This window comes from Dromiciops gliroides, chromosome 3, assembly GCF_019393635.1.
Source record: "Dromiciops gliroides isolate mDroGli1 chromosome 3, mDroGli1.pri, whole genome shotgun sequence".
NCBI lineage: Eukaryota > Metazoa > Chordata > Mammalia > Microbiotheria > Microbiotheriidae > Dromiciops > Dromiciops gliroides.
Window position 1 is genome coordinate 94894078 of NC_057863.1, and position 14511 is coordinate 94908588.

Below are 14511 nucleotides of genomic sequence, written 5' to 3' on the forward strand. Positions count from 1 at the left end.
ATCTATTTGATTATCACCAATTTCTTCAAAAGAAAAAAATAACAGCCAAATGTGGGAAATTTGGAAATAAATTATTTTAAATTACTTTAGACATAAGGAAAAAATATATATTTACAGCTCATAAAATAGAAAACCAAACTAATCTGCCAAGATACAATGTATTATTGCATCACTGAACTCAAACTGACTTGCTTTGCACCTGCTCATTGCTAAAAGAAATTGTGGTTGGGGAGAAGACAGCAGAGTTATTTTGTAACAAGGTCAAGCGATTCAAGTTGGAGCAAGTTGAAGGATAGATTCCTCTTCAATTCACATTGGGGATTAGTGTCAATGTCAAACCATAAATCTTTTGACAAGTTCCCAGTACCATAGCGTATGTTTGTTAATATGTTGTCCATTCCCCTGGAACAGGGAACTAAAGGAGGAAGTAAAGGTTTCATAGGTATTCTAACCTTTGCAGAACAGGTAATGAGTTGTTATATCTTTGGGGTTCTATTATAACAAGGAGGAAAGTAACCTTCAGTTGAAACTGCACCATTTGGGATATGTACTAGTCCTGATACCACCTCTTCCTCCAGAATATAAAGAAGGGAGTCAGGATTGGTCAACATAATAGTCACCATTTCTAAAGAACTTGAAAGTTTGCTAAGTATTTTACATGTTCTTAAGTGGATCCTCACAACAACCCACTGAGATGGAAGCTATTATTACCACCATTTTACAACTGAGGTTGAAAGAGATTAAATTTCTTGCCCGGGATCACGCAGTTTGTGTCTATGTAGGATTCAAACTCTGGGCATCTTTTCTAAAGGATCTTTTGCAGCCCTTCTGAGATTATTAGCAAAAGATTTAAGTAAACTAAAGCTAACTTGGATTACAGGTGTTGACACATGAAAATGTTGGGAGAGCTTGCTTAATTATAAAGTTAATTACAAAACCAATACTATTTGTGAAATCTAAAAGGAGCTTCACTTTTTTTTTTTTTGCAGGGCAATGGGGGTTAAGTGACTTGCCCAGGGTCACACAGCTAGTAAGTGACAAGTGTACGAGGCCAGATTTGAACTCAGGTCCTCCTGAATCTAGGGCCAGTGCTTAATCCACTGCACCACCTAGCCGCCCGAGCTTCACTTGTAAGGACTATTAAAGACCCAAATCTAGGGAAGACATCTTTAGCAAAAATTTGGATTACTTGTGGTGTAAAAAGGATAATTCATGAATGTTCTAACTGTTCTTTCCTCTAGAACAAATGCCCAATTAATATCCTAAAATCAATTATTAGCTTTCTAGTCTCAGATTTGATTCAACATCTAAAACACCTACTATACTCAAGAAATATATTTATACAATTCTCAAAATCTCCACATCTCACAAGTACTAGTTAAAGTATACTTGTTATATTTTCCTGAAGCTGAAGATCTCAGTGTTTGTATTGCTCTAAGTTTCCTATCAAAGTATGGGTTAATCCCGATATAAGACAGTGGCAGTAGACCAGTGATTTAAACTCCTTGCCCCCGGTATATATTTTTATTCATATACACACATGTACACATATAGCTAACTATGAGGATGATAATGACTCTTATATAACACTTAAAGATTTGCAAAATGTTTGCCTCATAAACAACCTAGGATTGGGCATTATTACCATGTAAAAGATTTTTTAGAAACAGCCTTGAAGAGATAAGTGGTTTATTTATCCTAGTAAGATCTGAATTCAGGTCTCCTGACACAATAGTGTTGGTAAAAGTCCAACACTATTCAATACCACATGTATGTGATAGATGTGTGTATATGGGACATATGTAATACATATATGTAAATATGCACTATGTGTAAGTACATATTTATATAAATGCCTTACTTCATTTTTTTTATCATGTGGGCTTGTTTTCTCCAAAAAGTGTATCTAAAATTTGACTTTATATTCCAAAATAAATGTCACTACATAAATTATAATAAAATATATTTATTGGATACATAAATTCTCATTTTAAGGAAGGTCATGTTTTGCTTAACCTAAAAGTTTAAGCATTTTCACTTATAACAGAATGCTTCATTTTGCTGTGAAACATTCTCTCCTAATTTATACCTAAGGTTCAAAATCCTACCATTATGCCTTAAAACACAATCAAAACTATCAAAAACTCAGAGTAAGACTTGTGGATTTCAACAAGTCATCTAGATACAGGAAATTCAGCGTGTAAACTCCCACCTGGAGGGTCAGGAATATAATTTTAGAGAATTGCCGGGGGCAAGGAATTTAAATTACTGGTCCACTGTCACCAAACTAGTATGTACCAGAGGCTGGATGTGAACCAAACTCTTCCTGATTTCAAGGTCACCCTTAGATCCACTAAAACAGCCTGCCTCTCAAAGTGTCAAATATCAAACAATCATAATTATCACGAGATATTAACACGTACAAATTGGTAGGAACAAACGTGTCAATGTTTTTGGTCGTTTAACAAATGCAACGTCACATTTAACTTTTTAATGGATTCACTTATATTAATTTTGGAGGGAAATATAAGAGGGCTAACATGACTTCCATATCCAAATATGGCATACTCTATTTTCTGGCACTAATCTTCTCAGTTTAAGCACCAGTTTACTCAACAATCTCCAGGGAGCATCAACGTGGCTGCCTTTTGTTAAAGGTGTTATTTCTCCAACAATTGTTTTACCCACTGGATAGGAGAAATGAGTATAATCCCTTCAGACTAAATCTGATACATAACACACGCACACAGTATATTGGCTTTCCCCTTCATGAACAAACCCTGAAACTTTCAATAAAAGTTTCAGGCGTCTTCAAAGCTGAATGATGACTTCAAAATGGTCAGAGCAGCATACACACCTACTCCCCGGGCAGCATAAAGAAGTGGCTGTTTTTTGCAGGGTTTAGTGGGACAGATGCTCCCCTCGTTTCAGTATTCTGAAATCCCTGGGACAAAAAGCGAGGCCAGCTGCTTTTACCGCAGGTTTCCGTTTTAACTGCTAAGAGCCTTTACCACCGGCCAGTCCCTGCTGTGGCTCGATCCCAAGAGGCCGCAGCGATCAAAAGGGGACAGAGAGAATCTACGCTATCCGTGCAGGGGAGGAGGGGGTAAAGCCTCGTCTGGGTAGGAAAAGGGGAGATGGACTTTGGGGCTGCTTTCCTCCGCTCTGAAGCTCTCCGCGCCCTGCACACCGGGCCACAGCTTCACCAACTTGCTCGATGTTAGAGTGCTGGCCTCGCTCGCACACGTGGAAAAATGCAAGCTGTTCCGCCCAAAGTGGGAACATGCTGCAGAGTGCTAACTTTTTTTTTCCCACGCCCCTTTACCTCGGTCTTTTCCGAGGCTGCCAACCCCGCCCCTCGGAGCTCGCCCACTCTTTACGCACACGCCCCTCCCCTGGCCTTTCCCCCAGGTCTCCTCCTCTTTTTTTCCCAGTCCCAGGTCCTCCTAGTTCTCGGGTGCCCTCCCCCTCCCGCTTTCCAGCTGTCTCCGAGCTCTCTCGCGCAGATGCTCTGGAACCCGGGGGCCAGGCCTACGGAGCAGATGCCCCGGGCCCTGTCCCTCGAGACCCCTGAAGCCCTTCCTCTACGCCCCCTTCCCAGCTCCCGCACCCTCCCCCGCAAGCACGCGCTCAAAGAACGTGCAAACACGCACCCTCACCTTGCTCCGGATCTGCCCCGACGTGGACACTTTCCGTATCAGTTTCTGCGGCCCCTCGTGCTCCGCCTCGCTGTCCGACGATTCGTCCCCTGGGCCGGCGGGGCCGGCCGCGGCGGTGGCGGCCGTAGCTGAAACTGCCGTGGCTGCGGTAGAGGCGGCCGTGGTGGCTCCGGCAGCGCCCGGGGGGTGGTGCTGGACTCCGGCCCCGGCCATCCTTTCCGACTCCTGCGGGGACACAGCACCGCCCGGTGGGGGCGACGGCCGGTCAGAGGGCGCCCCAGGGGAGCCCCGCCGCCGCCGCCGCCGCCGCCGCCGCCGCCATGTTCAGCTCCCCTCCCGCCCCTGCCACTGCCCTGGGAGGGGAGGCCGGACACCACAGAGCCCCTTCCCCCTTGGATCATTCCTGCTCCCCAAGGGATCCAGGCCCGCTCCCTACCGGGTGGATCCCTACCGCCTCCTGTTTTGGAGCCGGGCCCAGAGGCGGCAGACGTGGCTGGACCCCCAAACCTCCCGTCCGACCTCCCCGAGTCCTGACCCGGGATGGATAGATAGACGGATGGATGTGCGTTAGTGACACTGCAAAGGGCGACCTAGGGCTCTGGACGGCTTGCCGGGAAGGGAGGGACGGAGGTGGCGGGAATTCCCCCTCTTCCTCCACCTCCTCTTCCTTCTCCTTCCCTACGGACCAGGGCTGCAGGACCGACGCCGGGCTGTGGGCTGTGGGCAAGAGGGAGGAAGAAAGACAACCTCCGCAGCAAACCCTAGCGGCCGGGGCCGAGGAATAGCCCCACTTCCCATCCACGGTGGTTTTCCCTCCCTCCGGTTCCCGGCAGCCTGGGAGAAACATTCTCTAGTTCCCCTCCCTTTCCCGGGAGTGATTTCTCCCTTCCTGCTTGAGCTCCGGCCCCGCACCAGCTTCCCCTCTTTGATTTGGTCTTGTCCCACGGTAGGCTGCCCTGGCTGGTGAGCGGAGCCCATCTCCCTTAGGAACGTTCTCTCCCACCCAGGGAGTCGGGCCAGTGCCTTGGAAGCCAGTGACTCCGCCAGCCTCTGCTTCTTACGTGCCCTTCAACTCCTACCTTTTTCTCTTCCTTCTCCCACTGTCCTCGCCCTCTCGGCCCCAACAAGTGGCTCTCTTTGGCGAGATGTTGTCTTTCTTGACACCCCCCCCCCCTCCGCCCCCAGAGAGTGCACACGGAAGGGAAGGGCTAGGCTGATCCCCGCCTGTGTTTAGAGCAGAGCATTTTCCGGAAGGTTTGGACTCGGCTCAGAATTATTCGTTCAGAAAGACAGCGATCAGTTAAGCTAACAGGAAACTGGGAAGGGTGCGGAGAGTATATAGAAGCAGACAAAAGCACAGCCTAAGACAGCAGCAGAACATAAAGCGTCACTGTGGCAGCAGCCTTAACCTGTACTGCGTGCCCACAAAAGAATCCACCCCCATCAAGCTATTAGACAAGCACCCAAGGATCCCAACATCACAAGTACTGGGACAGCCACTCCCTACCCCCTGGCTAGAACTAGAAGAAATGTGATCTACAGGCTACAGCTACCCTTTGCCACACATCTGGCACCTAGGGGAAGTGGAGCCTCAGGTGGTGACTGCACGCTCTGTTCGGAAGTAAGCCCAGTACTAAAATACACACCCCGCTGTCAGAGGGATGGAAAATACGGGGTGGGGGAAGGGGGGGGATTCTCTCCAGGATTCTCCAAGTCACAAATGGGGTGTGTGTGTGTGTGTGTGTGTGTGTGTGTGTGTGTGTTTGCTCATTCCAAGAGCTGAACTCCAGACGGTAGTGTTCACTGTGTTTTTTAAGTAAGTCAAATACTTCCTGCCAGACTGTAAGGGTATCTTTCCACCACTCTTGTCCTCCCCTTGGAGCATTCATAACCATCTGTGTTTTCCGGGAGGGGAGGGAGAAGGGAGATATTTTTTCAACTGACTTTAAATTGCAACGTTGCCCTCCATAGTTTCAACAGTTGATTGATTCAGTTGGCACAGCTGACATTGAATAGTTAAGCCCCACCCCCAACGATGCAAAACCAATATAACTATAGCAACAGATTGTACATGAATCCATGAAAATGTAAAATATTTCTGATGGCAAATTTTCTAAGATTCTGAAGCACTTTGGTAAAGCACTAGTTTTACACATCTTTCAAGGCTTTGCTTTCTTTGTTTAAAAAAATGAATAAAATAAAATAAGGGATTTATTCTAAAGTATTATAATCCACCACAGAAAATATCTAAGTGTATGAGGATTTGGAACTGAAATGGACCTTACACACCATCTACTCTGACCCCCTCCCCCCCCATATTCCAGAGGAGGAAACTGAGGCCTTTCCCTAATGTCACCAAGGTGTTGAGTAGAAAAATCATGATTTGAATACAGGGTTTCTAAGGCCAAATCCAATATACTTCCCACAATACCATGCCAATACTTATCATTTAGTGGGGGGATCTTTTTAAATAAAATAACCAACGGAATCTATCCATACCTAGTTGTTATGATGCATCCTGACAATTTTGAAATGTGGTACAGTAGGAAAATCCCAGGACCTCCATTTGAATCTGATCTCTACCACTTACTACCTGTGTGACCTTGGACAAGTCACTCAGCCTCTCTGAGCCTCAGCTTCCTCAACTGTAAAATAAAGTCACACTAGAAGACCTTTAAAGTCCCTTTCAACTCCAGACTTATGCTCTTATGAAGACTAATACCTCCTCTTTAATGAGAATAGTAAAGGAAGGTATTTTATATTTTTTAGAACAATTGTCTATATTCTTGGCTAAAAAGGGTTTGCTTGCAGCTTGGAAGCTTAATAGCCATGAAAACAACTAAGTAATTTTAGAAGACTGGATATTGTCATACCAAAGTAAAACATGAAATCTGCAAAGCTATAAAAATGCAGTATTTTTGAAAAAATACTTTAATGTCTAAGTGGAAAGTATGAATCTTGTGTTTTTGCAAATATGATTTACTTGGCTAAGCAAAAACTCATCTTCTATTTGGTCATTTATTTGTCAGTTACTGCCTTCCCTCCCCCCCCCCCCCCAAATAGCATACTTCTAGCATCGTAAGAGGCAAATTTCAAGTTGTTTCTGTATTTTCATCTACAAGTTCTAATAAAGCTCAGACAAGACAAAATTTTAAATAAAATCAGATACTATGCTCATTGTCATATTGAGTTGTATTTCCAATCACACTTTAGAGTAAAATATTCTAGCTACCAGTCACAAGTACACTACAATGCATGCCCTAACATTTTTCACTAGTTTGCCTTCTTTACAAGTTTCTGGTACATTTCTCTGGTCCTAATGGGGTTAAGTAAGAAAATGAAAGGACCAAATGAATCGCCTCTCTTTTATCATAAAAACTGGATGTTTAAAGATAATTTTAAACAGTTTTATGTGCAATAGTTGAGCAATTAGTACATCAAAGGAAGTGCATGTATTACCCCACCGAGACTTAATCTTACCACAAGATTTACATTTTAGTCTCTATTTACAAATTTGGTTGTGAGTTTAAATACAGTGACAGCTTCCCCTTCCCAAATAAGTATGGGTTTCTTATTGTCAACTTTCCCCGCTGATACTCTACTCTCAGAGCAGGAATAATGTGCCAAAGGAAGAAAGGATCCTAAAGGAAAAGCCTATCTATAATCACTTCCCCAGAAAGCCTAAACAAAAATCTACCCTTCATTATTAACAATAATAACAGTTGACATTTACACAGGACTTTAGTATTTTTTTGGAAGAAAAAACTACAACCAGAGCATGCTCAGAGCGCTCTCTCTAGTTCCTTGATGGGGTCACACACTTGTAAACTGGAAAGTTCCAGGACTGATACTTTAATGTATGCTTAATATTCTTTTCCTGTAAATTATTTCCCCCGAAATTGATCATAATATTTCTATATTATTTCAATATATCAGAAGTCTGTTTCATTTAACATTAAGTTTATATGTTTTCTTTAGTTTTAACTTAGTAACTTCAAAACTTTTGACTGCCTATTTGAGGCTGTTGGGTTTTTTAAAAAATATTGGAATTTAGAATATTACCAGCAAACATTTACAACCTATACCTGGCACCCAGAAGAGTTCATTTAGTTGGTCCACAGGTATTTAGTAAGCTCTTACAATATGCCAGGCACTGTACTAAATCGGCCACCAGGCAAATCTACCAGTAAGCTATTATAGGTATATATCAAGGAAGAATCGTTGCACTTGTTTTACTAACTCAAAGTGATATCTAATTTTTTTTATTTTTTATTTTATTTTATTTTATTTTTTTGCGGGGCAATGAGGATTAAGTGACTTGCCCACCGTCACACAGCTAGTGTCAAGTGTCTGAGGCTGGCTTTGAACTCGGGTCCTCCTGAATCCAGGGTCAGTGCTTTATCCACTGCGCCACCTAGCTGCCCCCAGATGTCTATTTTTATACATATTTATATAGCAGCATAAACTACAAAAATAATTATCAAGTGCCACCATGAACCCCCCCCCATGTTAGTGCATCCCATCCAAATTTATCTTGAATATATTTTGCATATACCTACACATGTATGTCTTGTCATCCCCGACCTGACTGTAAACTCCTCAAGATAAGGGACTATTTCACTTCTTTCTGACACAAAGTAATCACTAAATACAACCTTGTTAATCTACTGTATTCCCAGCACAGTGCCCGGCACATAGTAAGCACTTATAAATGCTTGTCGGTTGATTATAACCAAATCTAAATCATGAATCACTTTATGAATCTAAATGGTTTCATTTCCAATCACTAGAATGATGGCCAATGGAAGGAATAAGGGGTTTTTGAAGTCAGGGGACATAGGTTTAGTACACACTTTGCCAACTTATTTATTCAGACAGATCCCTTAACCTCTCTTGGCTTCAATTTCCAATCCTGCAAAATGAGGGTGTCCTCCAGTCTCTTCTGGCTCCCAATCTATGATCCCATGTATAAACTATGATTTTCCGACATAAGAAACTTCAATAATTATACTTTTTTTAAAGTTAAGATTCTCAAGAATCTAAAATATACTTCTGTCTAGTGTCTATAATTCCTAATTTAAAAAAATCAGGCACTCCTACAACTACAGACCCTTGGGGCATTGCAGTCATTACAACTATCTACTTTTCCTGGGTTGTTGGGAGGAGAGCACTCCTTCAACCTTACCATCCGTAGGAACACATGAAAGCACCACAGAAGGTAAAGTGGTGTTATTACAGCTTCGGTAAGCCTTCCAAATATAGATATCATTATCTTATTCTTAGAATTTAGTATGTGATCAATCAACTTAAATTCAAATTTGGAGAATAAAGGATTCTATGTAATTTCTACTTGACTTGAAAATCAAGTTTTTGAGATCATTTAGGCTTAGCATCAAAAGAGCCCTCAACACCCCTGATGTATTCTTGCATTTTCCATATATACTAGACAGCTAAACATCTTTGGGGGGGGGGGGGGGGCAATGAGGGTTAAGTGATTTGCCCAGGGTCACACAGCTGGTAAATGTCAAGTGTCTGAGGCCGAATTTGAACTCAGGTCCTCCTGAATCCAGGGCTGGTGCTTTATCCACTGTGCCACCTAGCAGCCCCCAGGCAGCTAAACATCTTAATGCTTAAACAAGAATCCAGAGATTCTTTTGAGGCCAATTTTCCTTTGAAAAAATTTTGCTTACTGCTTTCATATTCTAGTACTTCTCAATGTTTCATTGAACCTGTAAGGATCAAATTATTTGAGGAGGAAAACAGTAGTAGAAGTGTGATCTTAAGAAGAGTCTTTGGTAATTAAAACACCACTCCCAAGCTACTTTTATAATTATTGGCTAGATTTTCTTACTACATGTCCCTTTATGGCAGAGACATTAAAGGTAGAAACAGTAGCTAAATACACCCCTATATCTTTGAAAAACTAACTCAGTAAGTTAAGTGGTGATGCTTAAAACTGCACTGACTTTTAGAATATTCTTAATATACTTAAATCCATTCAATAAGGCAAAATTAATTCCAGTTCAACCATCTTTTAGCCCCTCCACCCCACCCTTAATCAATTAAATGACTTCCTTTACTAAATAAATGGCAAAATGGTAGCTACTTTCTTTCTGCTTTCTATCTGGCTGCATCACTTTGAAAGTAGTATTCATGTATTATTAATTATCAAAGGTGTTAGCTATTAAGCAAGGCACTGGGTTTGTGTCTATCCTGTCCTTCAAGACTCAGATCAAACTCCAACTTCTTCAGGAGGTCCTACATCAGTCCTACATCTCCTAGAGCCTTCCTCTCTAAGATTACCTTCCATCTACTCTGAAAGTATCTTTTTGTATAGAGCACTATCCCTGAAGTTGAGAAGACCTGAGTTCAAATCTGACTTCAGATACTAGCTGTGTGACCCTTGGCATGTCACTTAACCCCAGTTGCCTTAAATAGTCGGGGTCATCTCCATATCTTGCCACTTGACCCAGATGGCTCTGGAGGAGATGGTGAGACTGGTGACTTTGTAAGTACAACCCTTCCTCACTTAAATCTGATTCAGTGACTTTCAATGAAAGTCATAACATCTGTCTTTAATGAAGGACAAACCAACAAGAATTATCTTTCATATCTTATCTTCCTTGTTAAAAGGTAAGCTCCTTAAGGGCAGGGAATGTTTTCTGTTTTTCTCCATCCCCACCCCACCAAGGATAGTGTCTAGCACATAGTCAGTCCTTAATAAATGTTGATTGATTGATTGATATGATATTTGAACTCCTCAATTTAGGTACACTGTAGTCTCAGAGTGACATTCATTGTAAGATGAGCATGGGCAATACAACTAAAGCCTCTCTAAAATATAAACTTCCTCCACTAATGATTTGGACAACCTTGAATATTCTTTTTCAAACATTTTTAATACAAATTAATGAATTTCATAGGAAAATACTAAATTACCTATATTTGAATGTATTTAGTGGTTTATGTTCTCTGGAGCTCTACGATTTAAAGGGAAGGCAGAAATCATTCAGAGTCAAATATATTCAGAAGCATCTGATGGTTTTTCTCCATCACTCCCAATCTCCAAAAGAGATGATGACCAAATCAAATATTCTCAAAAAATATCTTTGCTTCCCTTTCCCTTCCCCCATGATATCTGCCCTACTTTTAATAATTCAAGTGACTATTTAGCTCTAACTTCCTTTTTGAATAACTAAACTAGCAAATCCCATATTAGCATAGAAGTTAAATGTAGGTATAAAAAGCACAGGACCGCAGAACAGAAACTATCATTTATGCCATGTATCTGTAAACTGTTTAAAGAGTGATGTTTGTGTATTTTTAAGCAATCAAGGAAATGGATTGTTATCATATTTTAAAAGGAAACACTGTATTTGGATTGATAAAAACTGTCTTCTGGAGAAAACCTGATCATTTAAATAGGAACACTCAGTATATAAACTTTCACCTTTCCTCCACACATTTCACAGAAAGGCCCTAGTAAACACCCTAAAAGAGAATGATCATAGGTTCATTAGTGAATGAAGTATATTCTATGGGGATCAGATGAAGGTTTTAGTCCCTATCATGTTTAAAACCCACTTTAGACAAAGAAAAGAAAGCACTTTCCCTCTATTTTGCTAGGCACTAAATAATATTGCCATCAATGACCTAATTGAAACAGGTAGTTTTTCCCATATCATTAAAAAAAAACATCCCTTTTTGTGATTAGTTGCTTACAAAAACCACAGGATACAAAAGGGACCCTGAACAGAACTTTTTAAAAGTAAAAACACACTATAGAGCGGCGTGTGTGTGTGTGTGTGTGTGTGTGTGTGTGTGTGTGTGTGTATGAAATCTCATTTGATCCTCACAACAACCCTGGGAGATCAGTGCTATTATTGTCCCCATTTTACAAAGGAAGAAACAGACTGAGAGAGGATAAGTGACTTGCCCAGGGTTAGGAAGCTAACAGGTCTCTGTGGTCTTTGAACTCAGGTCCTCCTAACTCCAGGTCCAGCACCATCTACTTTGAAACCACCTACTTGTCTTAATACCAGTTATTAACAGTAAAAGGTACCCTAGACTTGACAATCTCTTTTACACTCCTCAACTTAAAAATTGGATTCTGATACTTTAATGCCAAATATAATTTAATCTCTATAAATAGCCCATATTAAAAGTAAAATGAGCAAACAGGGGCATGGTACTTTTGAAATAAGCATTGACAGATGAAATTACAGATGGATGGGTGTGGAAGAATTCTTCTGAAAAGATGGCTAGCAGAAGGCAGGAAAAATTATACTGGGCAAAGGAGTGGGAAGCAAATGACATCGGGAAAGAAGAGAAATAGACAAGAACACTGGCACCTGTATGTTGAAAGGGACCTTTACACCACGCTGTAGATTCACCCCTACTACCAGGCCTCCTAAGGAAGACCGAATCGGGTGAAAATGTTAGCAGTAATAGTGATATCTTAGGTTGTTTCATTTGAACCTCACAACAATACTTTGTTGCCATGGATTGTACAGGTGCAATTATCTCCATTTTACATATGAGGAAACTTAGGTTCATAGAAGATAAGTCACTTACAGAGATAGTGTGATCTGAAATTACATTCTGAACAGAAATTTTGATGGCCTTCCCCAGACTTGATCGAGGCTTTTCAGCCATAGGCTGGACAGAGATTAAACTGGGCTGGGGGTAAAAGGGAGGGAGAAACGAATGAGGGAAATAGTTCATATTGGGGAATGAAGGGTTCTTGGTTTGATGATTATCAGACTGAATCCCTGAAAATAGTTCCGAGGTGGTTCAAGCTGTCTGATAAAGACAGAAGGCAAGACAGAGAGTTGACTAAATGAAATAAAAAGCCCACCCCTCCCCCTGTTCGTCTCTCCCCCCCACCCCCACCCCTTCCCCGGTCTCCTCCCCTTTAAGGACACACATTACCAACTACTCTTGGACACTAAAATTATCCAACATCCGTGTTTCATGTACAGCCAAATTCTGGACTAAGCTACAGCTAGCTCCCTTCCCCGCTTCATCTCCAGCGAAGCCCGTTAACCCTATGAGAGCCCAGTGCTTTTTGGAGGAGGAGGAAGAGGATAAAGGAAGGATACTTGACACCGATTCCAATTTACTCCTCCGGCTCAACCGCCAAGGTAGTGAGTGAGTGGTTGCTTTCAGGAAGCCCGAGAGCTTCAGATTGATTTGAAGAGCAGTTTCAGACCAGAAAACCCGCTCACTCTCGAAGCCAAATAAATGCCCCACATAACCTAAGTTCCTACCAACCTTCCCTCCTTTTCCAAAATGAAATTTTAAATGAGACAAGAAGCTTAGCACAATCGCATGACAGACCACTCAAGAGAAAGAAAAAGGAAAAAAAGAAAAACCCGGCAATTTCCTGCCCTCCCTGCTGGGGACGTATCCTTAAACTAAGCCTTGGACAAAGGGGCTACGGACAACAGGGAGATGGGAAGGAGACCTCTCTCTAACTGGCCAGGAGGGACGAAGGAGGAAGCGCTGATATTGGGTGGGGGAGCAGCTGGGGACCTCATCTTCGGCCATTTCCTGAACGAAACCCGCTGCCCGGACCAGGGGAGGAGGAGGAGGGAAGAGGAAAAGGGAAAAAAAAAAAAAAAAAGGAAGAGGATCAAGGTAAGATAAGGCACACGCCTGGCGGCGGGGGCTGGGGTGGGGGCAGGGGGCCTTGCCTGCGCATTGCACATCGTACCCACCAGTTCCTCCCATACCGGGCTGCGGGCGCTGTAAGAGGAATACACGTGCTGGGGCTCCATCACATCCAGCCGGCTCCAGTCCGCCGGCAGGGATCGCTACCTTGCCAGGGACAGCCAATGCTTGCGCCCCGGCGAGGCGAGGCGAGGCGAGGCGAGGCGAGGCGAGCTGACCTGCAGGGATCGTGGCTGCTCTGGCCACTGCTCTGGACGTCGTTTCTTTCACCGCTCTTCCTCCTCCTGCAGCTGTTGCTGCTCTTGCTGTTGCTGCTGTTGCTGCTGTTGCTGTTGCCGCTGCTGCCTCCGCCCGGCGTCTCCACCGGCTACCGTCCGGGACAAGTGACCCGCTTTCCAGGCTATTCGCTTTTCTTCCGCTGAGCTGCTCTCTCCGACCCCCCGATCCCACCCACCCCCCACCCACCCCCTTCCCGTGCTTTTCTTTCTATCCTGCTCCTCTTCTTCCTCCCCGCGGCTCCTCCAGCTCTCCCAGTCCTGTCGCCGCTGCCTCCCACGGACGGAGAATCCTCCTCCACCTCCCTCCCTCCCTCCCTCCCTCCCTCTCCTCCTCCTCCTCCTCCCTCCTGGAGCTGGCTGCCAGGCTCGCGGTCTCCCCTCCCTCTTGCTCCTTCCTCCAGGGCTCCGGAGCCGCAGCGGCCTCCCGGAGTCACACGTGACCCTGCTGTCATTCCATATATGGCATGGAACCGAAAGCAGTCCGCTCCACCGTCACTAGAGCCCGGGAAGCTGCGCTGAGCTGTTGGGACAGGAGGGAGGAAGGCAAGAAAGGATCGCGCAGGACAGGCTTCCCCGAGGGGCAGCCAGCCTAGCGCGGCGGCCCCAGTTTTGCAACTGTCCGGATCATTGAGAGAGCCCCGTAGGGACAGGACTTGGATCTCTTGGAGAAGCTAAAAAGGCTGAGAGATGAAATTCAGATTGCAAAATAAGTATCGCCTCCTTCTCTTCTCTCCCTTTCTTAGCCTCTCTCCTAGGGGGATTCCCAACATACACTTCACTGGGTTTTAAAACCAGGTGAGGGTCACGATTTGAGAGTAGACTGTGTAATCTTTAGATGCCATCTTCCTTCTTCACTTTTTTCGGGGGGTCCCCTCCCAAATCAGGCACACATGTTACACCCA

General features: G+C 43.6%; 1 protein-coding gene across 7 annotated transcripts in view; it reads right to left on the reverse strand.

Annotated features, from left to right (window-relative positions):
* Window positions 1-13577, reverse strand: part of DGKH (diacylglycerol kinase eta) — a 243015-nt gene extending 229438 nt beyond the window's left edge. For 3 of the 7 annotated variants that reach the window (XM_043998635.1, XM_043998636.1, XM_043998631.1), the window contains exons 1-2: window positions 13379-13577; window positions 3654-3884 (exon numbers count right to left, since the gene is read on the reverse strand). In XM_043998635.1, the coding sequence (XP_043854570.1) occupies window positions 3654-3884; window positions 13379-13438 (291 nt within the window). In that variant the 5' untranslated portion in view covers window positions 13439-13577. Of the gene's footprint in view, window positions 1-3653; window positions 3885-4738; window positions 4824-13378 lie in introns of those variants that run through there. The other 4 variants (XM_043998637.1, XM_043998632.1, XM_043998633.1 and 1 more) reach the window with 3 other exon arrangements.
* Between the last annotated feature and the right edge of the window lie 934 nt (window positions 13578-14511).